Source organism: Ceratotherium simum, chromosome 28 (assembly GCF_057802395.1).
Source record: "Ceratotherium simum simum isolate JZ-2026a chromosome 28, ASM5780239v1, whole genome shotgun sequence".
Lineage (NCBI taxonomy): Eukaryota > Metazoa > Chordata > Mammalia > Perissodactyla > Rhinocerotidae > Ceratotherium > Ceratotherium simum.
The window spans coordinates 528,174-552,461 of record NC_141927.1 but is presented as its reverse complement, the minus strand read 5'-3'; the positions used below and the strand labels follow the sequence as shown (position 1 = coordinate 552,461).

Sequence of the window (24,288 nt, the reverse complement as noted above, 5' to 3'; positions counted from 1 at the left end):
GGGGGCTTTGCTGGATGACTTGCCAGGGTGACTTGAGTTTCAGGTCCTGTGAGCGACACGACTGAGAAACAGTCCATCTCTTCTGAGGAATGACCAGCATCAGAAGGCAGTGGTGGTTGTTTCCAGGCTGCCTGTTTTGCACTAATGATACTTCACAAAGAAATACCTATGAGCTGTGGGTTTATTTGTGAGTGTATGCTACCTGATTGTAGAGTGTTTCCGACTGATTTCCATTTTAGGATCTTTGTTATGGAAGTGGCCAGACGTGACAGTGTCACATTTGTATCCAGTATTTTCATCTGCAGCATTAAATTTGATAGTTCGGGTGGAAAACCACTGTTAATTGGGCTGTAAATGCAGTTTTTATTTGGGGCGGTACGTTGACTTCAGTCAGAACGCTCAGATCTTGGGTCTTTGCCAGGTTGTCACCTGCTGCCGGCACTGGAATCTGCTGGGAGGCGAAGTTGACTGCCGTGTGCTCTAGGCCTCACCACGTTTTCTTCCAGGTTCTTCAAGGACCGGCCTCTGTAGACCTTGTCGGCAGGTGATCGATTTGCGTCGGTGTTTCCGGTGACGGGGCCTTCCTGGGGGGCTGATCCTGCTGGTCTGTCCCTGGGGTGGTTCTGTGTTTGTGGCAGGTCCTTCCGGTCTGTGCTGCCGCTCAGCCACGGGGTTCTGAGCGTGGCGTGGCCCCGTCCAGTATCTTGTGTTCCTTTGCTGTGTTGTCTTTCTTGAAACACACATGTGCGCAGGAGGCTGTGGCTTACAGACAGTCTCGACTAGATGTCACCAGTGTCAGCTGTGTCACCCGGGCAGGCCCAGGCCCCAGGCTTCCCTTTGTGCATCTGTAAAGTGGGGTCGCTGGTTACAACGTTATCTTAAAATTTGATCCAGTTCATAACAATTCTGGTTTGTTGTTAGTTTGTAGATAAAGTCTATCTTATCTGCCTTTTGTTTCCCCTAGAACTTGCCACTCCAGTCTTCTGGAACAGAGCATTTTCCTCTCAGCCATTTAATGGAAGTACACACCTCAATTTAATTTTTACTTGAGACTTTAGAACCTTCCGTTTGAGTGTATCTTTGAGCACCACCGAACACTTGTTAAAAGTTCCGCCCAGCAGCTTTCTCTGCCCACAAGCAGGTGGGCTGGCGCTCCGAGGCGCGTCCCCGTGGCCCCGTTCTGCAGCAGCTCTGGGAGCATCTGGCCTCCGTAGATTGTGCTGGAAGCACACTTTGTGCAGGCTCCTGTGCTAATGGAGATTTTGTAGAATATTCACAAAGTAAACGTGGGTGGGAGCCCTTTCATTGCCTGGACCTGTGGTCGTAAATGATAATGTCATTTCCGTGTACATTTTCTCTTTAGCCCGAGGCCTCCCTCCCCTGAAAGGCGCCGTCTTACTCCTTGGCAGCCCTGGACTGCGGACACTCCTGAGCCGCTCCTGCATCCGTGATGACACGGTGCTCCCCCTGTGCCCCGGCCGAGCAGCCGCTGGGTTTATAGATGACCTGAGGAGGCCAGCAGGATCGAGGGAGCCCTTTAGTTATTTTAAACCCAAATTGTGTTTTTTACAACTAGAAGCGGTTGGAGGGGAATATTTCTAATGCTGTACCATCTAAGAACAGGATGATATTACGAGGGCCCGTGTTTTAGGGATCGGTTCCCGTGTAGGGCCGAGGAGCCGTCCCTCTGTCACCCGTAGCCACTGCTCCCTGTGCACATTTGATGTGACAGACAACAGCAGGCTCCAGGTGTGCCCGCGTTCGCGCCACCCACCTCGTGGCTGGAAGCCCTGGACCCCTTTCCCCGCGTTCTGGTGGCCGCCACAGAACTTCTGGTCACTCCAGAGCAGCTCTCCACTTGTGGATTTGTGTCCAAGTTTAACAAGGTTAAAACAAATTCATGTTGTTAACCTTCCCCTTGCCTTTTCTGGGATGCTGTGTGGAGATTCGTGCCTGTTCAGTATTCACACTTAAGTAAGGGTGGAAATATTTATTTGCTATGACAGCTTCCTTCCTCCAGTTAAAAGAGAATGTAAACTAAAATAAACAGTGAAAGTCTCCACGTGCTTGTTGGAACAATCTAGAACACCAGAGCTGCCTCCCAGATTACGGTTGTTAGGTGTGCCATCACCCTGCTCTGCTGCTCTGTCTGCCCCGCCGCACACCCGGCCTCGAGGCCTTCCGTGTGACCTCCACGTGGACCGAGCCCAGCTAGGGTCGCCCTAGGTACCCAGGGCCTCAAACCCCCAATTCTGAAGCTGGTTCACAGTGTGCTCTTTACATAGAATTCAACCAGAGATGAGAACATTAAGGGAAGAAGGGAAAGCCAGCCAGCCCGACACCAACACGCAAGTCCACATTCACCACGACAGGCCTGCCTCCTCTTCCCAGGGGGCTCCCCTCCCCTGAGCACACGGCTGGGCCTCCCAGACTGCTGGTGCTCTGGGGAGGGGTCTTCTGATGGACTGTGCTGGGGGGGTCCTGTGACAGACAGTGCTGGGGGTCCTCTGGGGACAGTGCTGGGGTTCCTCTGGGGGACTGTCACTTTGCTCTCAGGTGGGAATGTCAGGATATGTGTTTATATAAAAGTCGTGTGTGATTTAAATAAAACTGCCTTCAGTAATTCCTTCTCCTGTTTTCTTTTGTCAATTTTTTGTCTTTGCAGTGTTTGTTGAAAAAGTGCTGAAGAGACTTTTTCCTGAAGTTTCTCATGGGCAAGAGAAGAGGGCACCAGTGCCTGCAGCCTCGGAGAAACCAGCCGAGAACGTGGCTCATGAGCAGGTGAAAGGCCAGGGCGTTCCCCCTTTCACAGGTAAGGAGGGATTCCAGGGAGTTTCTTCACAACCACCTGTGTTTGTGCTGGAGCCCACGTGGGTGGTTGAGTTCTGCCGGGTCTCCTGGGGGCGGGCAGGGTCATCTACACACGCTCTGGAGTGTCAAAACTGTGCTTAACCTGAGGAGGGAAGAAGCCGGAAGACTAGGTCAGAGTTCTGCTGTTTGTCTTTGGTCCATTTATTCACTGTTTCCTGTCGTAGAGACTGGACTGCTGGCTCAGCCACTTTGTCTTTCACCTGACAAGAACACGGTCTCTCCCTCTGTCGCTCTGTCCCCGTCACTGACGCTGTTTGGCTGTGTCCACCCGGGTCGGCCTCCTGGTGTTCCTCCTGCGTTTCAGTCTCCCTTGTCCTTTGTCTTCGGCAGACGTCTGCCCACGATCCTGAAGTCGAGGGATGGTCTGCAGTGGAAGCTTCAGTAGCTCTGGGTCCTCAGCAGCACAGTGGTGGCAACCCAGTGAGGGGCCGCCATGTGGGAGACACGACTGGGCGACGCGGAGAGGCCATTCGAGTTTGGGGGCACCAGTGGGTGGAGCCTCTTAGTTCCCGGTAGATGCAGAAATGCACAGGGGTCCGAGCACCTGTTCTTGGGGTCATTTCTGTTTCTCTCTGGTGGTGGTCTCTCACGGGCCTTTGTTCAGTTTGAATCTGTTCTCAAGCACTGGTCTCTCTGCTGCTGGTCCAGCTGAGCAACCTTGAGAGATGGGACTCGGTTTAGTCCCTCTGTTCATGCATCTCATGACGCTGCCTTGACTGGGTCTCAGAGGGTGGGCCCGATAACCGGCCGAGCTGCTTACCACCCCACGGGCCACGTGTCTGTTGACTTGGAGCACATTTTACCACGGGGAAGAATGTTACTCGTGGTGATGAGATTCCTAGGCAAGGAAATTTCCAGGCAAAACTTGTCTGACCTACAAGGTACTGGATGCCCGCGGGCACCATTCTGGTGCCAGGGGATACCAGACAAGTGAGAAGGAAAACATTTCCTCCAGACACGGGTTACGCTGCCTGCCTTCCTCTGGGGCAAACCTCATGTGTGTGATCCCTTCTGTATCCTTCTCGTGTGCCATCCGTCAGTGGTCAGGAGGGCGTGAGCTCCAAGTGTGGCGTCCCACCGAGACCACCATGTCCCACCGAGACTGCCACATGCAGATGCTCCTTACCCTAAGTTAGCTGCCGCTGTTCTGGCACAGCCCAGCAAAGCAGTGGGGTAAAATTAAGACCACGTGGACTAACGCTAAGGAATAAATAACTGCTGGTAAATGTATTTCTACTTTTCAAAGAGTATACCTATTATGGGCTGAATTGTGTCCCCCAGAATTCATACGTTGAAGTCCTAACCCCCAGGACCTCAGAATTGGACTGGATTTGGAGATGGGGCTTTTTAAGAAGTAATTAAGGTATAGCGAGGTCACTAGGGTGGCCCTGATCCAATAGGACTGGTTCCTTATGAGAAGAGGCGGCGAGGACACAGACGCACATAGAGGACAACCATGTGGGGACACAGGGAGCAGGTAGTGTCTGCGCACTGAGGAGAGAGGCCTCAGGAGAACCAGCCCTGCACACACCTTGATCCGGACGCCCAGCCTCCAGACCTGAGAGGTGTCTCTGGTGTTCAGCCACCCTGTCTGTGGTCTTCTGTTACGGCCGCCCGAGCTAAGACAGCACCGTTCCACCTGTTAGAGTGTACGTGTGTTTTGATCAGCACAGCAAGGTTAAGAAAGGCAGATGCTGTGGAGGAGACGTGCTCTCCCACGTGAGAAGCAGGCCATGCCAAGGAGTTCCTGCTTTTCTCTCTGAATTTGCTGAACCAACATTCATCTTTTTAGAAATTTTTGTTTTTAGTGTTTGTTTGCATTTTCTTCCCTCTTCTAACTTGACAGTTTTAACAGTGATTTTTCACCAATAATATTGCTAATGGAAGGTGAAATAGGGTGGGACAATTAAAGCTTTATGCATGGATGATCATTTCTCAGTCAAAATTAATATCTACAGATTCCAGGCCAGTTTCCTCCAAGCAGATAAATAACTAATTACGGGTTCTTTCACATGATGATGGACAGTTCCTCTGTCTCATGTATGCTTTCTTGCCGAAAGTGATTGACTTTCCACTTTTAAACTCACAGTTTAAAAATACACACTCTAAGACCGCACTACTCTTCCTGAATATGATTATGAGACTATTCTTTAAATTAGGATTCACATTTTACTAAGACAAGTTATATCCATGTGTAGTAATGGCAAATGAAAAGCTTAAAATGTCAAGATGATTGCTGCAAGTTAGTGTTGGAAGATTATTAATTTTAAATGGCTGAGTCCATTTCGATTCTTAGAAATCACTAGGTTTCTTTAAGGTTGTTCCTGATCGTCTGGGTGACATCTTTCCACAGAAGCTTCTGGATTCAGTCACTTCATTTCAGCAGGCATTTGTAAGGTACTGCTATTACATATGAAGACTAATTACAACTCAAAATACTGACGTAAAGTGGGTTTCACAATGTGATTATCACATAAAACCACTAGTTTGAAAGGTTCAGAAGCTTGTTTTACTGAGTAGACGCCTGATCCAAGTGAATGAGGGATCTTATTGGGCATTGAGACAGTTTTCATCCGGTCTGCCCCGAGTCTAGGAGGAGCCCGAGCGCCCGTCTACGAGCCTGAGCCATAATCGGAGCCCGGTTCTGTTGGGCAGATGGTTATGGTTCTGTTGATCAGTTGGAGCATGGAACAGCTTGGATGTCAGTCTCCAGTTGGGGGTGTCAGAGCCAGCCTGGTGGCGGGGGACCGGCCCCACTAAGGGCGCGTCCCGGAGAAGACAGCGTGAGGACTCAGGGTCAGGAGCTAGGAGGCCTCCTCGTGAGAGCCAGAGCAGGAGACACGGCCACACACACACGCTTTCTCAGTGGTTTGACCCCATGTGTGTGATTTATCGGGCTCCAGACTCTATTCTGTGATGCCCGATGTCTGAGTTGTAACAGTAGGTACATCTCAGTTTGCCACGGACAGTTTAGAGTCTTTGGTTCTGAGCAACTAAAACCGCTTGGCCCTGGCTTAAATTAAAAGGGAGTTTTTAGTATCGGTGTAGGGTTACAGGGGCAGTCACACAGACCCTGGAGGGCGTCAGGAGTCCTGGTTCCTTGTGTCTCTGCACCCGCTCTCGGCACTTCCCTCTCCTTTCGGGAGGTCCTCTGCCTCTCCGAGAGGGCAGCGGGGAAACAGAACGTGATGAGCAGACCACGTGCCGTTTCACCTGGCTTTAGGCAACAAACAGAGGAGGGGGTGTTTCTGGGAGTTTTATTGTTTCACAGATGCAGGTGAGGCTCACACATGCCTTTATCTGAAAACTCCATACAACATGCAGCAACAGATTTACATAAAATTTACTTAACCTAAACTTGACATTTTGATCATTTCAAAGTGTACAATTTAGTGATTTTTAGTATATTCACCATGTTGTGCAATCACAACTACTAATTCTAGAACATTCTTATCGCCCCAAAAAGGAACCCCAAATCCGTTAGCAGTCACTCTCCATTCGTCCCTCCCTACTTTCTGTCTGTATAGATTTGTGTATTCTGCACATTTCATGTAAGTGTAATCACACTCTGTGTGACCTTTTGTGTCTGGCTTCTCTCACTTAGCATCGTGTTTTCGAGGTTCATCTGTGTTATAACATGTATCGGTACTTCATTCCTTTTTATGGCTGAATAATATTCCATTGTATGGATAGACCTCATTTTGTTTATCCATTCTTCAGTTGATGGACATTTGAGTTGTTTCTACTTTTTGACGGTTATCCATAATGCTGCTGTGAACATCTGTGTACAAGTGTTTGTGTGGACATGTATTCACACTTCTCTTGGGTGTATACCTAGGAGTAGAGTTGCTGGATCATATGGTAATTCTGTGTTTAACATTCTGAGGAATTGCCAAACTGTTTTCCACAGCTCCTGCACCATTTTTCCTTCCCACCAGCAGTGCACGAGGCTTCCAGTTTCTCCACATGCTCACCAACACCGTTATTTTCTGTTTTCTTGGTTATAGCCATCCTAGTGGGTGTGAAATGGTATCTCATTGTAGTTCTGAACTGCATTTCCCTGATGACTCTTGATGTTCATCTTAGCATGTTTGTGTATCTTCTTTAGAGAAATGTCTATTTAAGTTCTTTGCCCATTTTTAAATTGGATTGTTTGTCTTTCTATTGTTGAGTTGTAAGAGTGAGTTAGAATCTGGATACTAGACCCCAGTCGGATCCATAATTGCAAATATTTTCTCCCATACCATGGGTTGTGTTTTCACTTCCTTCATGGTGTCCTTTGAAGCACAAAAGATTTTAATTTTGATTAAGTCCATTATATCAGTTTTTTTCTGTAGTTGCCTATGTTTTGGGGGTCATATTTAAGAAACTATTGCCAAATCCAAGGTCACAAATTTTACACCTAGTTTTTCTTCTGTGAGTTTTATAGCTTATGCTCTTACATTTAGGTCATTGAGCCATCTTGATTTAATGTTTGTATATGGTGTGAGGTAGGGTCCAAATTCATTCTGTTGCCTGTGGATATCCAGTCGTCCCAGCACCATTTGTTGAAGAGACTGTCCTTTTCCCATTGAGTGGACTTGGCACCCTTGTCAAAAATCAATTGGCTTTTGATATATGGGTTTGTTTCCAGACTCTCAGTTCTGATCCGTTGATCTCTATGTCTGCCCTTTCACCAGCACCACATTGTTTCAACTACTGTAGCTTTATAGTGAGTTTTGAAATCAGGAGGTAAGAGTCTTCCAACTTTGTTCTTTTTCAAGATTGTTTTAGCTATTTGGGGTCCCCTGCAATTTCAAATAAATTTTAGGATCTGCTTGTCCATTTCTGCAAGAAAAAGTAGTTGTAATTTTGATACAGATTTCATTGGATTTGCAGAACACTGGGGATTATTGTCATCTTAACGATATTAAGCTGTCCATTCCATGAATTTAGGATATCATTCCATTTAAGTCATCCTTAATTTCTTTCAACAGTGTTTTGTAGTTTTCACTATAAATTTTACACTTAGGAAAGTTTATTCCAAAGTATTTTATTCTTTTAGATACTATTGTAAATGGAATTACTTTCTTTTTGGAATGTTCATTGCTAATGTATAGGAATGCAAGTAAATCTTTGACCTCGGGTTAGGCAGTGGTCTTAAATATGGAAATACGTTAGCTGTGGGTTTTTCATATGCGCCCTTTGTCATGTTGAAGTTTCCTTCTAGTCCTAGTTTGTTGAGCGTGTTTTTATCTTGAAAGAGCAACATAGTCTTTTGAAGCAATACGCCTTAGAAATTTTCAAGGAAAAACCTCATCATTTATTTGCAGCTAAAGAAAGAAATCTTGGCTAGAAGCAAAACAATAAAATCACAATCAAACAGACAAAGATCCTGCGAAGCTTCTGTAAAGGTCATTGTGAGAATTCCCTTGAAGCCGTGATGCTCATGGAGGAGAGAGTTTGGTAATCATCAGAGCTGTAGATGTGCCCGTGTCTTTTTAGGGTTAGAGGAAGGCAGCCAGAATGAGGAAGGGTGCCTTTACCAGCCAGTCCTTGGAGGTGAGATTGAGAAAACGTTCTTTGTGCGGTTGGGACAAAGCGTGGTAATTATGGTAATTATTTAACCAGCTTATTGATACTTGTTCACTTTACAGAAACCCTTTTACTATTTTTGGTTCTAAGAGTGTTGATACTTCCTTTGTTCTTAAAGACACGGGCGTGGTCTGTAAACAGAGCTCCTCCAGTCTGTGCCCCAGGGAAGTGCTGCTTCTCTGAGGACTCGTGTTTCAGTTCTGTTTACGTCGCCAACTTATCTGTAAGTAGTGGTCCCAAGCAGATTCTGTGCTCACTCCAGTGATGTACACGTTCTCGCTTCTCCGGGTCCTCGTGACAGAGAGTACTTGACTGCTGACAGGCGTGAGGAGTCTGCGTCTCACTTTAATACGCATTACTGAGTGTTAATGACGCTGCATAGCGTTTCGTGGGTTTACTGACTCTGTTTTGCCCATTTTTCTCTTGAGTTGTTTATAGGTTTTAGGAGTTCTTTTTGTGTTCCACATCCCAGTTTTTGGCCAGCGTATCTGTTGCAAATACCTTCTCTATGGATTGTCTTCTCATTTTTAAAAACAATGATGTTTTCTGTCGTTTAGAAGTTAATCTTAATATAATGTGACTTCTCGATCTTTTAGTTTATGGTTTGTGCTATTTGTGCTGGTTTAAGAAATCTTTACTACCCTAATAAGAGATATTTTGTATTTTCTTCTAAAAGGCGTGCCTGTCCTGTTCAGGTATTTTTTCCCTTTCAGATCATTGTCTGTGGGGTGAGGTAATGATCTAGTTTCGTTTCTCCCTGTGTTCTCAGCCGGTTGTTGAAGAGTGTGTCCTCTCCTGGGTACGGGGCTGTCCCTGTGGAAGCAGGGCTGTGTCTGAGCTCTGCTGTCTGACCCACTGGCCTCTCTCCCAGTACCACACTCTTAGTTATTCTGACTTATGACGTGTGTTCATATCTCTCAGGGCAGATCCTTTCGGCTTCTTCTTCCTCAGAGTTTTCTCTGCTCTTCTCGGCCCCTTGCTTTTCCATATGTATTTTAAAATCAGATTGTCAGTTTGTGCACAATAAAGTCTTGAAAATTTGTTGCATTTTTATCATACTTAGTCTTACTTTGGGGAGAGTTCACATCTTCTGATGTGGCATGTGGCATTGTTAGCCCCTGTGCTTGCTCTCAGGATCTCTTTCCTCCGTCACTGGTGGCTCCCTCGTTGGGGTCACCCTCGTTGTCCCCAGAGCTCGGCTGTGCAGTTAAAGGATGTTCGCTGTACAGAACCTGGCACTTCTTGATGCTTTTTGGGCAAGGTGCTCGGGTTATCCCACCTGCCACATCGCCAGAATGGAAGCTCCTAACGTAGGAGTATGTCACCAAGACTGTGATGACTCAAGTGTCCACGCGTGGAAAGTGTGGGCCACAGCCACGGGAAGGGTGGTCTGCCTCTCGCTTTCTCGTAATGCTCAGTGGAGCGGCAAGAATAAATTACGTTTTGTCTTTAAAAGCAGACATGTTCAGTGTTCGAACATTTGTGCTTTTTAGGAAATATTGTCATGAAAAAGCAAGCGCCTTTGAAAGCTCACTCTGCTCTCCTGCTATGCGTCGGAGTGATGTGGCCAAGCCAGTGGACAGAGTAGGGACTAAAGGTGGCCGGTGTCTGGGAGAGGATAGCATTCTGGACACGGCAAATAGTTAAGTGTTCACCATTTAGATAAGAGCGGCTCACACGCCCATCCTGTTTGGCAGATGTTATTCCACCGCCACGAAGCAGGGAAACTCCTCGTTGTACGTAAAATCGCCGTGATGGGATTTCAGTTTGGAAGCTGGGTAATGGGAACTGGTCGTGGGGATGTAGGGTGTGTGTGTGTGCACGCACGCCCTGAGATGTGGGGCGCTGTGGGGCGTTTATGTAGGTGAAAGAGGAGAACGAGTGCAGGCCTCCTCTGCTGGGAGCAGCTCTGAGGCGGCCCCTGAGAAGGCGAGGCTGCCCCACGGAGGACGGCAGCACAGCCTCCGTGGCAGAGGGCCAGGGGCGCCCCTCACGCCTTCGGGCAGTGTTCTTGGACATTTCCTCAGAGATTTTTACCTCTGCAAGAGAAACGAGTATGATTTGTTGGACGCGTTTTTATGTAGATCCGATTTCTTGAAAGATCACAATACCGAGAAGAAGCGTCTCCGAACAGGGGTCTGGTGCGTGGTGTCCACTCTGCAGTCCAGCCCGGCCTCTGGGAACATTTGCTCATTACCCCAGGCGGGAAGGAAATACTTTCTGTTTTTTCCTGAGAACGATTCACCGGGACTGTTTCCCGTTACGCTCACTGTAGCTGCATTGTGATTGGGCGCGAACGTGCGGGGAGTTTCTGGGCTGGCCTGTAGGCCTGCGTGGAGCGGCTGTGCTTGAACCTGCTGCTGCCCGTGCGGACGACCCCGAGACCCTCCCCAGGAGTTAGATGCGCAGGTAAAGACGGGTGTAAGGCGCTGCTCTTTGTCTACCACGGCGACAAAGGGCCTTTTGAAAGTACGCTGCTGTCTTGTCATTAAGAATAGAGGGAGGTGAGTGCCGTAAGTTGCTGGTGGAGATGTGACTTAGTACAGGCTTTCTGGAGGGTGGTTTTATAGCCTGTAGTAAAATATGAAACTTCTGTATCCTTTGATGTAATAATCCCCTCCGCATGTTAAATTCACTCATAGCCACACCCCCTGAATGTTGGGGTGCCCCAGACTCTCTTATCCACACCCACGTCCCAGGTAGTTGAACCTGGTCCCGCGGCTTCTGTGTCCATGTATGTAGGTAGCGGTGGCTCCCAAGCTGAGTTCTCCAACTGGTCCCGTCTCCACACGGGTTTTTACCTGGTGTGGCTCATAGAGCACTGTCGCCTCTGCTCGGTGTCTGCTGGGCGTCTCACCCCTTGCGTCTCCACAGCAGATGCCTGCCCCCGTCCCCCGTCGAAGTAAATGGGAGGCGCACAGCATGTCACCGTCTTCCTGTCAGACCGTGAGCACCCCCCGCCAGCACGTCCACGCTCTGACCCCTTCTCAAAGAAAAGTCCATTCTCTTGACTGCTGTTTTCCTTACAGGACGGAAGTCTGTCTGAGTTTCTGAGGGCACCGGTGTTGGCGGCCCAGGACTTCCGTGAGGGAGAGAACAACTCTGTTTGCGATAAGGAGGAGGGGCCGGGGAAGCCAAGATGGGAGAGAGGGTGCAGAAAATGGTGTGACCCTCCTTCACCCTCCAGCCTCCATCAGAGTGACCCGCTGCTGTCCACACGGAAACCTGCACACACATGTTTCCGCAGCTTTATTCAAAATTGCCAAAACTTGGGAGTAACCAAGATGCCCTTCAGTAGGTGGATGGATAAATAAACTGTGGTCCATCCAGACAATGGAAGGTTATTCAGTGCTAACAGGAAATGAGCTGTCAAGCCATGAAGACCTGGAGGAACCTTACACGCATATGACTAAGTGAAAGAATCCAATCTGAAAAGGCCACACACTGTGTGATTCCAACTATGTGACATTCTGGAAAAGGCAAAACTATGGAGACAGTAAATAGATCATTGGTTGCTGAGAGTTGTGGGGAGGGATGAACCGGAGGAGCACAGGGGATTTTAGAACCCTGAAACTACTCCGTGTGATATTGTAATGGTGGATATGTGTCATTATACGTTTGTCCAAACCCACAGAAAGTACAACACCGAGAATGAACCCTAAGATGAGCTATGGACTTTGAGTGATAATGACGTGTCAATGTAGGCTTATCGGTTGTGACAAATGCACCGTCTGGCGGGGATGTTGATAGTGGGGGAGGTTACGCATGTGTGTATGGGGGGGTGGCATATGGGAAATCTCTGTACCTTCCCCTCAATTTTTGCAGTGAATCTAAAACTGCTCTAAAAAATAAAGTCCTTCAAAAACTCTTGAGGTGCTCGCGGTGAGTGGACGATTTGTAGGAGAGGGAGGGGCTGAGCTTTGCGTCTGGATGCACCGGGGACAGAGAGAAGCAGGTGCGAGGTCACGGGCCTGAGGGCAGAGCGGATGATGAGCGAGTGTCGCCTCAGGGTTTGCACAGTCATGGGTGGTCTCTAGACCGTCGCAGGGAGTGTAATTGGGAGCCAGAGCCAAGCATCTTTCATTCTCCGAGAGGCAGGAGGACATAGTGACGTCAGGCTCCTGCTATGGGAGCTGACAGTCAGGAATCTAAACACCTAACAGTTGAAGTTCGTTGAATGAACAGCGCTACATTCAGAAAGGAAAAATCTAATTAAACCAATTTTTAATGGTGGTTATCTTAGTGATGGAACCTTGGGAAACTTTTACTCCCTTCCTTAATCAATGACCACATTTACTTTAACATTTTAAAGGCTGATTGTGGTTATTGTTCTTTTTTAAGATCCTGGATTGGTAACCCAAAATTGGTTTTGTTAAAATTGGCTTCAAAGCCGCTGTGGCCCTCGTGAGGAAGTAGAGATAGTGTGGTGCGTCCATTTGAGAGAACACTGTAGCTCCTTGCGTGGGTTAGATCAGTGAGTCTCCATCAACGATGAGCCGTGGGATGAGGACGGGGCAGGAGGGCGCCTGGAACACGGGAGCTTGTGTCCCCACCTGTGTTTTCATCCTTTTCCTCTGCATCTGTGCCCGCGAGCACACTGCTCACGCTCGAGGCACGTCAGTCGGAATTGCATTTACTCTCCAAAGGGATCTGGGACGCTCCGACCCCTTTAGGAGAGCGAGTCTCTCTTCCCGTGTACGAGGCTGGTCCCTCCTGTCAGCTCCTGTCACATCACCTCAGTCATTTCCTCGTGACTCTGCGTGTGCTGGAGGCGTCACACCTGTTTGCTCTCCTCTCTCCTTTTAGAAGACAGGGCTGTTGTTGTGACCATCGCAGCGTCCCCGGTGCTGACACGGGGAGGCAGTGAGTTCAGTCACCCGCCCCTGAGCCCCCCAGGGTCTGAGGAAGGGGCTGAACCAAGTGGACAGTGAGGCACATGCTGGGGTCATATGACCGTCTGACCCCACTTCCAGCAGTTTAGCCCTGAGAATCCCTCAGAGTTCTATTCAACTTGGACGCTGCCTCTCCATCGTTACTGATACCCGCTGAGCGCACACATGGGCGGGGCTGCCAGAGTGCTGGCAGGTGTCAGGGCACCAAGGCTTCAAACAGCCCTCTAAGGTGAGGTCTTATCATCGGAAGGGGAGGCTGAGGCTTGGGTCTCAGGGCTGGATGAGCTGAGGCCAGAGCCCAGATGGGGTTCTGGAGCTTCACGGAGTCTCGCCCCACTGTGCAGTCCTGTCTTCCCCGTGGTGCTCAGGTCGTGACGTGTTTTAAGCAGTTGAACCAGCCCTATGGAGTCATCAGAGTCCATGGGTCTCTGACCCACCCCAGTGTGACAGAAGCTGCACTGGGAGCACCAGTCAGCCACTGGTTTATTCAGAAGGCACACTGGATGACGGCTGTTGCTGATTATAGAACATCGAAACGGAAACTTCCTGCCACCGTTGATTCACATTCTCCTTGGGGACACAATAAAACGTGAATAAATAACTGCAGAGTATGAACAAGTAAAATTAACAGTGCCCAGCACATGGTGGGAGGGCAGACGTCTTAGCTTGAGCTGCCAGAACAAGCACCACGGACTGGGCAGCTTTGACAACAGACATTTATTCCTGGAGGCGGGAGGTCCAAGATCCAGGTGCCAAGGATTTGGTTCCTGGTGAGGCCTCTCTCCTTGGCTCGTGTACGCCGCGTCTCCCTGCGTCCTCACGTGCCCTTTCCCTGTGCACCTGCAGAGAGCTCTGGTCTCTTCCTCTTCTTATGAGGACACCAGCCCTATGGGATCAGAGCCTACCCCATGACCTCCTTTGACCTTCATCACCACCTCCCAGGCCCCATCTCCAAATACAGCACCTGGGGTTAGGGCTTCAGCTTACGGATCCGGGGGGCACAGTTTGGTCCATAGCATCCACTAAGAAGGCAACGAGGCCGAGTCAGAATAACGGGGGTCACAGAGGCCCTATTCAGATGGAGCCGTCACTGAGGAAAAAGTCTTGGAAGGAAGCTGGAACCCAAAGGATGAAAAGGTCCCAGAGAAGAGCCTTGTAGACAGAGGCAGTGGCCTGCCGCACATCTTACAGTCCAGGGAGTGTGAGTGTCTGGTGGACGCGGAGCACGGGGGGAGAGCTGAGCAGGCACTGGAGTGGGCATGTCTGGTGGACTGGAGCACGGGGGGAGAGCGTGAGCGAGCGGCCACACTGCGCCCAGGCAGGGAGTTTGGAGCTCACCCCTGGTGCTTCCAGGAGGCCTCAGGGCTTTTTTGTTTTGAACAGGGTTGGCTGCTCTGGAATGGAGTGAGGTGTGGGGCGAGGTCAGAGAGGTGTGGCAGGAGCCCCCATGACAGCTGGTCTGTGGGGTAGACCAGATCCGTGGCAGTAGAGACAAGTAAGTTCTTGAGGACACACTTAGGAGTCAAGAGGGACGCTGTCCTTATGTGTGGGTTGCAGGTAGAGGAGAAAGATAAGGCACGGAAGATTCCGGGTGTCCGGGTTGAGCAACTGACTAGAGGCTGTTTCTCTTTTCCAAGCAACGGCATGTTTTACGTACATTTTAAATACAAGAGATCAATAATAGCATGATTTCTGTTAAGAAAAAAAAGAATTTTGGAACAGACAGAAATGAAACAAGGAGTAGATGGCCGGGAAAAGAACCACCCGAATCCTGGAAATGAAAAGATCCTGTGGAAATGAAGAGTGGCTGGCTCAGCCTGGACTACTGGGCCAGGCTCCGTCAGGAAAGGTCATGGATTGAAGGTGGCAGCAGAACACCTAGGAGTGTGTGTGACATCACGGGGGGCTGGAGATTGTTTTTAGCAGCCTGATTGCGGTATCTCTGACATGTGAAAAGGGTGTCTACTTGAGGCGGACAACATGTTGTCTTGATCTGTGTACACATCGTGAAAAGATCCCACAACCAAGCTGGATAACACACATCACCTGGCAGGGAGCTGTCGTGTGTGTGCACACGCGTGTGTCGAGGAGACTTATTTTAAGATCTCTCCTCTTGAGATCTCTCCTTTGAGACAACTTAAGAACTTGTTGAGAATTCTCTAGAAGAAAGAGTTCTTAGATGAACATGTGCTCTGAGTGGTCAGCAGGATAAGAAAAGCAAACCCACTTAAACACAAGGATGAGCAGTTACAGAGGAGACTTGCTGCCTGCAGAGGACAACCCTCAGGCTAGCTAGGCTCGAGGACAGCCGACCCTGGTGGCATCTTCCAGCGCTCAGTATCCATACACAGCTATTTAAATTCAAAGCATAGTTAACTAAAATTAGGAACTCACTTCTCCAGCCACACTAGCCGTATGTTAAGCACTCAGTAGCTCTTGAGGCCAGTGGCCAGCATATTGGATGCACAGATATGGAACTTTTCCATCACGACAGCAAGTTCTGTTGGCCGGCCCTGATCTGGGTTTGCATACACAGTCAAGCTGCCGTTCAGGAGTGAAGGGGTAAATGAGCGGGGTGTGGATTACACAAAGGAGCGAGGATTTAAATCTAAAAAATTCAAACCATAATGGTACTAGAAGAATCGTGGAGAACATTTCCCCTATAGAGTTTCATACACAACCAGAGGCACAAAAGATTGATGATTTTACCTTATAAGATATACAATTCTACATGGCAAAAAAAAAGTACCACTAGCAAAGTCATAAGGCAAATAATAAACTAGAAAAGATTGCAACTCTTAGTACTGACGAAGGATCCATTTCTTTCATATATAAAGAGCTCATGTGCCAACAAGGAAATGACCAATTGCTCAAAAGAGAAAGGGGCAAAGGATAGTAACAGGCATTTCACAGAAAGATACACAAGTGGCTCTTTCAGCATTAAAAGAAAAAAAGATGTTCAATCTGTTTAACAAGAGAAGTACAAATGAAGAGTCCATTGCGATCTTTTTGTTCATGTTTCAGATTGTCTTAGATCTGAAGTTTGTTAACACACTGTTGGGAGTGGCGGGCACACGCTCAGGCGTGGCTGTTTGAAGTATAGCTTCCTCAGTCCTCTGAAAGGGAGTCTGACGCCATCCATCCAAGGTGCAGGTGCATACCCCCGGCCTCTGGGAGGCTCCCTGTGGGCAGGTTACGGGTGTGGGTCAGCGTGTTCAAGGTTGTTCCTGAGAGCATCATTCAGAATATCGAGGCTGGGGAAAGACTAAGTTTTCATCAATAAGATAAATAAATATTTAATCAATAGGGTGTGGTGGGATTATATGCAGTTGTCAGAAGGTGTGAAGGGCACCCTTGGGTACCCCTGGAGTGAGCCCACCAATTATCATCAAGTGAAGAAGCCAGAGGCTGTGTGGAGAGCTTGCTAATGGATTCATTAAAAGAAGAAAAAAGGAGAAAAAGGAGTGGTATATGTGTATTAGTTAGACTAGACATGTGAAATGATGACGTTGGCTGCCTCCTGGGAGGGGAGCCAGGTGGCGGGAGGTGGTGGGCATACCTTTGTGCCCTGGAGCTGGGTAACTGTGGCTCCTGGTAGGGAAGTAAGTAAGTGGTATCCTCTGAAAGAGGCCAAATAAAGACACGCTCACACCCACAAAACATGAGGGATTTCACCACCCACAGCCCCTCACTGAGAGAGCAAGAAAGAACGTGTGTTAGCAAAAACAAAAATGAGCCCAGACAGGAAGCATGGGTATTGGATACAGCGGTGAGGTCAGAAATTCACTTAAAAAATAAAACTTGGTAATGTAATTAACTGTTGACTGACAAAGAAGTAATAATTTTTGTGTGTTTAGCAAAACTTGGAAGCCACTGTGACCCTGACAAGAGAGACTCATGGAGGGTGGGGGTTGAAAAGAGAGTGAGAGTGGAGGAGTTAGAGGAGGTGAGGGAAGGGGCCCTCATGGGGTGGACGGAGTAGAGAGGAAAAACTGGTAATGTGGGAGGGAGGGAGGGAGGAAAGTCTTGCTGGAGTGCTGGCTCTGGGCGGGCGGGAGTGGATGGGTGTAAGTGGCTGGTGTTTGGCCTTGGATGGAGGGCAGTGTCTGCTGAGGGAAGGGAGGAGGAGCTGTAAAATAATTGCCGGGAGAGCGACGGTGGGGCAATGGGGTGATTTTCAGGCAGCACTAGGACCAGGTGGAAGGATGGGTGGGAGGCAGTCCTGCGTCTGAGGCTTGGGACAGCAGGGCCCGGTGCTTCTCCATAGTCGTTCAGCGGTCCCAGCAGCCCAGGATGTGGAGCGCTCAGTGATGGTGCTGTCAGGGTGTTCCAGCCTGCGTAACCGGGGGAGAAGGCGGGCGTGCTCTCGGCCAGGTCGGCGTAGTGAGGAACCTCAGGCTGGGTCTGAGGGGCACAGGGAAAAGAGTAGAGTCAGTGGTCTGGGTCCAAGAGAGGTTGAAGGATTGAGTTAGGCTCCAAGGACCGTGTCCTCACCCTGGAGATGAGCTGTCCGGGGAGCTCCGCCCCGTCTAGCTGCGGGGACTCACAGGTGCGGGCTCTGGGCCGGGGAGGAGACGAGGGTGTGCAGTGTCCCCTGGCTGCTGGCTGCGCAGGAAAGGCCGGGTGGTCCTCCATGCTTACCACCTGAGCAGTGAGCACAACATCTGGCTGTGAAACGGTAAATGTCAGCACAACAAACCATTTTACCCAGAAGAATTGAGGAAAACTAGAACGGGAGGCTGTCACCCTAGTTTACAGATGAGCAGACTGAGGCCCAGGGGCCTTCTGAGACCCTGCTTGACGCCCTTTATGGCAGCGCTGTCCTCCACAGGCCAGAGGCGCAGCCTGGGAAGTCAGTCTGTGGTCTCCCAGCTGAGAGCTCTTCTGAGCATGTTACATTTCAGTTCTTTTTCTTAGGTGCGTCATTATTTTTCATTGCGTGAGTCATCTCGTGCTTCATTTCCATGATACCTCCCATATTCATCCTAATAATTAAGTGAACAATGACATTTCTAAGTTCTGTTTAACTATCTTATTAAGAAAGATTGAGCTGATTAAAAGCTTCCAAAAATATCCTGTGAGAAATGGGTGGATGTTGATGTTGCCTGATAGGGAAGGTCTGCGGGAAGGGGTCTGCACACTGCCTGGAGTCCAGCAGCCAGTCATGTGGTGACTAATCAGCGGGCGGATCCAGTGAACCGCAGAACCGGAACTCGCACATCGTAGCGTCAGGAGAGTGCATACATTGCTGTCAGAACAATTAGGAAATGTGTCACGTTTTTACATTGAAATATGTCATAGTAATTTCATGCAATCCTTGTTGTTTTTAAAATTAAATATTCATTTTTCTGTGAAAGACTAATTGGGATATCCACTTGTTTGTCACATACAAGAAGGTTACTTTGCCATATTTTGAATGGAAATATGAAGATTAAAAAGGTTGATACTGCCCAGTGTTGAAAAGAGCGTGGGAGAAGGCAGCCCTCTGACGGGCTGGCTTCCAGATGGCGTGTCTGAAAGGCCAGTGACTCCACGTCCAGGGGTTTATCTGAAGGAACTCAGTAGTCAAGTGTGCCAGGTTACGTACAACAAGGATGGTCATGGCCCCTGTTCCTGATACTGAAAATGTAGACTCAACCGCCAGTGCAAAATTTAGGACAGTGGTTAAATTAAAATTTGCCAATAAACATGGAATATTACGTAGCCATTAAAAGAGTATATGGATTTAAATATATCTTAATACGTTACTTTATATCATATTCACTTTTGAATGATATTATACGTATAATATACAAATATCTAATAATAAAATATGTGTAGCATGATCCCATTAAGACGTGTGTGTGTGTGTGTGTGCACGCGTCTGTATACACCACACTATGTATCAGGTTGTTAGCACATATGGAGAGCACGTTCTAGAAGACTATGCACCAGAATGTTAAGAGATTCACGCTGTGATGATGAGGAGGATGTTATGTGGAGTAGTTTTGTTTTCTGCTTCCTACTCATGAATTAATTGTGTTTTTATATCATATTATGAAAACCCAAAAGTTTACATTATAAGTAACTTAATGTGAATTTAAATAATCATAGATTGTTCACTTTTCTTGGCTGGACCTATAGGCGACTTGCTCTTCTGGCAAAATGCTTGGCTTATTAAAATCCGTATTTGTAGCAGTGGCTAGGTTTTGTTGAGCTGTTTGAGTTCATGTCTTCAGTGAATTTGGTTGAGCAAGAATGCTTGGGAAGTAAGTATCTGTCACATTATGTGACATTTACCAGGCCTGTTGCTCCCATTTTTCTCACAGGTGGCGACACCCAGACCCAGCCTGAAAGACGGCTCTACACCGTGAGTCTGCCTCCAGAGGGGTATGTTCCCACTCTGTTAGAGCCACACAGCTGCACAGATGCCGAGAACTCCGCCAGCAGCGACGGCACGGGAGGTAAGGCGGTCCTCTGGGGTGGGAGGGAGGTGACGCCTTTCACGTGGAGCCTTCCAGTCCCGTCAATCAGCTTTATCTGCTTCCTGGGGAGAGGGGCGTGGGCGAGCATGTTGTGTATGACCACACAGGGCTGTTACGTGTTGTGCAGTCATTGAAGATGGTTGTAAAGAACTTGTACTGACAGGAGCAGGTGCTTAGGATGGGAGACTTAAAGTTGGAATGTGATCATAGCCATCTTTGTTAATGCGTTGGGAGAAGTTGGTGTTAAATACGTCAAAATGTTCACAGTACTTGGTTTAGTAGAACTTTTTCTTGATTTTCTGATTTTTTCAAAATTTCTGAGTGTATATCCATTTTTTAATCATGGAAATTACTTATTTTGTATCTCTTTTGTGGAAAAATTGCATTATTATATTTGCCTTTTTTTGTTGAACATCTTATGAATGAAGGAAATAAAGTGGTCCGATGCTGTGGTGAAAGTGCTGGTGGTCGACTTTAAATTTCTACCTTGACGAGTGAAATAGTGTTTTTTTCTCCCTTTAATTCATCATTTCAAAACTTCCTTAAGAGGAATTTGGAATTTTCAACTAAAAATTTTTCCCAGATGATTTTTTTTTTCTTGGTGAGGAAGATTGGCCCTGGGCTAACATCTGTTGCAATCTTCCTCTGTTTGCTTGAGGAAGACTGTCCCTGAGCTAACATCCATGCCCATCTTCCACTGTTTTGTACGTGGGACGCTGCCACAGCATGGCTTGATGAGCAGTGTAGGTCCACGCCTGGGATCCAAACCCACAAACCCCGGGCTGCCGAAGTGGAGCATGCAAACTTAACCGTTATGCCACCAGGCTGGCCCCCCAGATGATTTTTAACAAATATAAACTAATAAACTCTATTTTATAAGCCTTAATTAATTTGACTGTCAAGAAAATGTGGTTTTCTAGTACATTGATCTTTCTGACTTCCTAATTAAAGGATCAGAAACATAAAACCACAAATGGGATAGCTCAGGAATAATACATCTGTCTTTTCAAGCCCTGCTGAAAGTCTTTGGAATATAATTATTAGACAAATAGGTTATGTACATAGAAATTTTAGCTGTGTTCTTATGAGATGAGTTACTTTGGTGAACATACTCCATCACACATGTAGCATATTTAATAAACAGTGTGTCGGCCTCACTCTCGTGCTGACGTATACAGTTAGCTCTCCTGCACGTGTGGTTGTATACAGTTGGCTCTGCTGATGATGCAGCGGGGCAGATCTGCCCGGGAGTCCCAGCTGGGAAACCAGTTTGTCCTGTGACCAGAGACCACTTCCCAGCCTGGTCCAGAGGGACCAAGCCCTCACAGGAGTGAGGAATGAGCGCTGTCCTCACGGGAGACGGAAGGGTGTGTGGACAATCAGACAGGTGTCTCTCTTGTAAACCGCCGCTCCCTGAGGACTGTGTGTAGGTCCCAGAGCCGCCTCACGGCTGCCCCGGCCCTGGAGCAGCACCACTCTCACCTCCAGGAAGCCGGCGGGGAGCCCACACAGGCTGTGCTGTCAGCTGTCCTCGTGTGTCAGCACGTTGTCCCTTGTCCTGGCCCCTGCACGGGCCTGGTCGGCCCACAGTCAGGGCTGATGAACTGTCCCAGGTTGTTGCAGGCCAGATGTATTTGCTTCGGAGACGAGAATGTGCTCAGAAATCAGGACAGATGGACCTAAATGTCGGTCGGTCATGTGCTCACTCTCTGTGCTGCCTTTGTCCCGCCCTTAAGTAACCTCTGGATGGTCAGATGTTGAGTTCTTTTAAAATGTGTCAGGAAGGGGTAGGAGGGACTTGTAGGACAGGAAGTAGTAGCATTAACCTCAATTCCACGCTTTGTTCTAGGACCTCCCCACCCACGTTTGATTCATTTAAACACCTTGGTAGCTTTAGATGGAAAGAAATACAGTGGTCCCTCGCTCTCCACAGGGGATTGTTTCCAGGCCCCCCGCAGATGCCAGAATCCGCAGATGCCTGAGTGCTTTATATGCAATGGCCTCGTGTTTGCGTATAACCTGTGCCCATCCTCCCATCTACTTTCAGTCATCTCTAGATCACTTATAATACCTGATACAATGTAAGTGCATGTGAATAGCTGTGATACTGTATTGTTTAGGGAATGGTGACAAGAAAAAAGTCTGTTCAGTACGGACGCAACCATTTGTCGGCCTTTGGATCCGAGGTTGGTTGATTCTGCGACACGGGACCGCGGATACGGAGGGCCGACTGTGTGTGCTCCTGCTGCCGTAGACAGCCAGGCGTTTCTCTCCTTGTGCACGTGGTGCTGCATGTTGTTCTCAAGAAGCTGTAAACCTTTGGCCCATTACTGATAGAACAGCCCGCTGTCTATTATGCTCAAAGGAAGCTGCTGTTCTTGGCAGCTGTTCAGAGGAGAATGCTGAACAGCCATATTTAGCGTGGTAGCTCGTTTCTCTGGCAGGAACACTCTCCTGCTCACTACCGTGGCACGTCTACAGGAATGCTGCCCCGAGTGGAGTTACGTCATCTGTTACAGTGACATCAGAATCCCTCTGGGGTGTCTGGGATAGCAAGTGATGTTGCCCTCAGAATGTACCAGATCTCAGCCATCTGCAGAACAAATGGCATCACAGGATCCTGGGGGTTCAGGTGACACTAGTGAAAATACCTAGCAGACACGGAACTGTTAATGAGAAAATGGCGCATCCTCCTGCAGACTCGGAGAGCTTGTCCCCCAGCAGCAGAGAAGGGGCGGGTGGGGCGTTCACGGGTAGAAGGAAACATGGACCGTGGCCCCGCAGGCCTCTTCTCCCTGGGCTCTGCGTGGTGTGCGCTGGTCAGCAGCTTGTGTGGTGGCGTGCTGTCGGGCTCCTGTCAGCCTCCCTCCCGTGGTGATGAGGGACGTGGGGAGGGTACCCAGTATTAGGTCTGGTTGGAGGAAAGCACCAGTCATTCAGCCCATTCGGTTTTGTAGATGCTTACTTTATGCCGTGTCAGATCATAAGAAAGCTGTGTACCTAGTTTGTGTTACCACATCTCTATAAAAATCATCTTGGAATTTCATTTTGAGTAGTCATTTTTAATGTAGGCTAATTAAAGGCATGGAGAGTGTGTTTTCTTTTTTGCTTGTTTTTGTAAAACTATCATTTAAAACCTTGTTCTTCATTCACTGTGCATTGACTCATGTTTATATAAAAATCTAGGTGAAGAATTCCTTTTAGAGTTCAGTGCTAGAAAGATGTTTTAGTTCTTGTGAGCTGGTATGCTTCCTCTTGCTGGATAAAAGATGTATTACTCATTTGTATGCTTTTTGCTTTGGCTGCCAGGCAGCTCAGATCTCAGCTTTTCATTGTTTTTATCCAATTGCAGTTTTTCCTTGGCCTCCATTTTCTGATACTTACCTTTCCCCACCACCCAATTGCTTAACTCTTTCTTTTTAGATTGAGTCCTTAAAACATTGATGTTTTTAAGCGACACCATCCCCGTTTTGGAAGTGAACAGAGTAAACAGGTTTCAACCCCTAGTTCACTGTGATAAATGCCTGTTAAATGTGTGTACTGGGCTCTGTGCTCAGGCGCTAGAGTAGGAGATGGCAGGGCAGGCCCTTGACTTGTGGGAGCTCCTTGCAGTTGGGGAGGTTCACGGGTAAGCAGTCATAACAGAGTCTGGTAAGTTGCCTAAAAACAGGCAGCATTGCCTCGGGAGCAGAGGAGGGGCATTCGGAGGACAGCCGTGCAGCGTGTGCCATTCCATCCGCTCCCCAGATGAGTCGGTCAGCGTGTGGAGGAGGGCAGCAGGGCTGCTGAGTGAGGCTCGAGAGACACGGAAGCGCAGGGACGCCTGTTGTTCGTTGTTCCAGGGCGACGAGCTCGCTGTCTGAGAGGAGGCTGAGCAGACTGTTGGGGTCGGTGAGCAGGTGGGGAGTGGTTTCAGACCAGCGTGGGAAGGACTTGGGAGGAAAAGCCGTGCAGAGGCGGCCTACTGTGAGTCTGAGGGGCGGACACCTTTTGGGGCTTGGACCTGGTAACTCCGGGGACAGTGAAGGAGAGAGGGTGCTGCGCAGGAGGGGCTGCAGGACCTGACCCACGGTCCATGACAGAGGGAAGAAAGCATATGGTGGAGATGTGTCCAGGGTGTGGTTGTCAGATTTGGTGGGTTTTGTGGGTGGAAGGGAAGGGAACCTCCACCCGCCAGTGTTTCTGACTCTCCAGTGGGTGAAACGCGACACCAGCAGCCGAGGTAGGACAGAGAGAAGACCATGATTGTTGGGGGCCTCTCCCCTTTGGGGTGGTCTTGGTTTTGACCTTGAGGCTCTCCCCACGTGGAGGCGAACACAGCTGGTCCAGCAGCCCTCGTCTCAGGAGTGTGTCAACTGCCCGTTCTCTGCGCCTCCTCTGCTCGGGTCCTGATCTGAGCGAGAGCCAGAAGAAAGAACATTCTAACAGTAAGCGTAGAGGCTGTTGAAAGTCTTCTGTGAACTCTCTGGGCCAAACAAATCTAAACT

General features: G+C 48.6%; 1 protein-coding gene across 5 annotated transcripts in view; it reads left to right on the top strand.

The window, feature by feature from the left end:
* The window catches only part of ERICH1 (glutamate rich 1), a 94,299-nt gene that overhangs the window by 10,993 nt on the left and 59,018 nt on the right, over positions 1-24,288 (top strand). For all 5 annotated transcript variants that reach the window (XR_015548779.1, XM_087418269.1, XM_087418268.1 and 2 more), the window contains exons 2-3: positions 2,666-2,812; positions 19,646-19,780. Coding sequence is in view for 4 of the 5 variants with exons in the window: in XM_087418269.1 (XP_087274395.1) it covers positions 2,666-2,812; positions 19,646-19,780 (282 nt within the window). In the remaining variant the exon portion in view is untranslated. The remainder of the gene's footprint in view (positions 1-2,665; positions 2,813-19,645; positions 19,781-24,288) is intronic.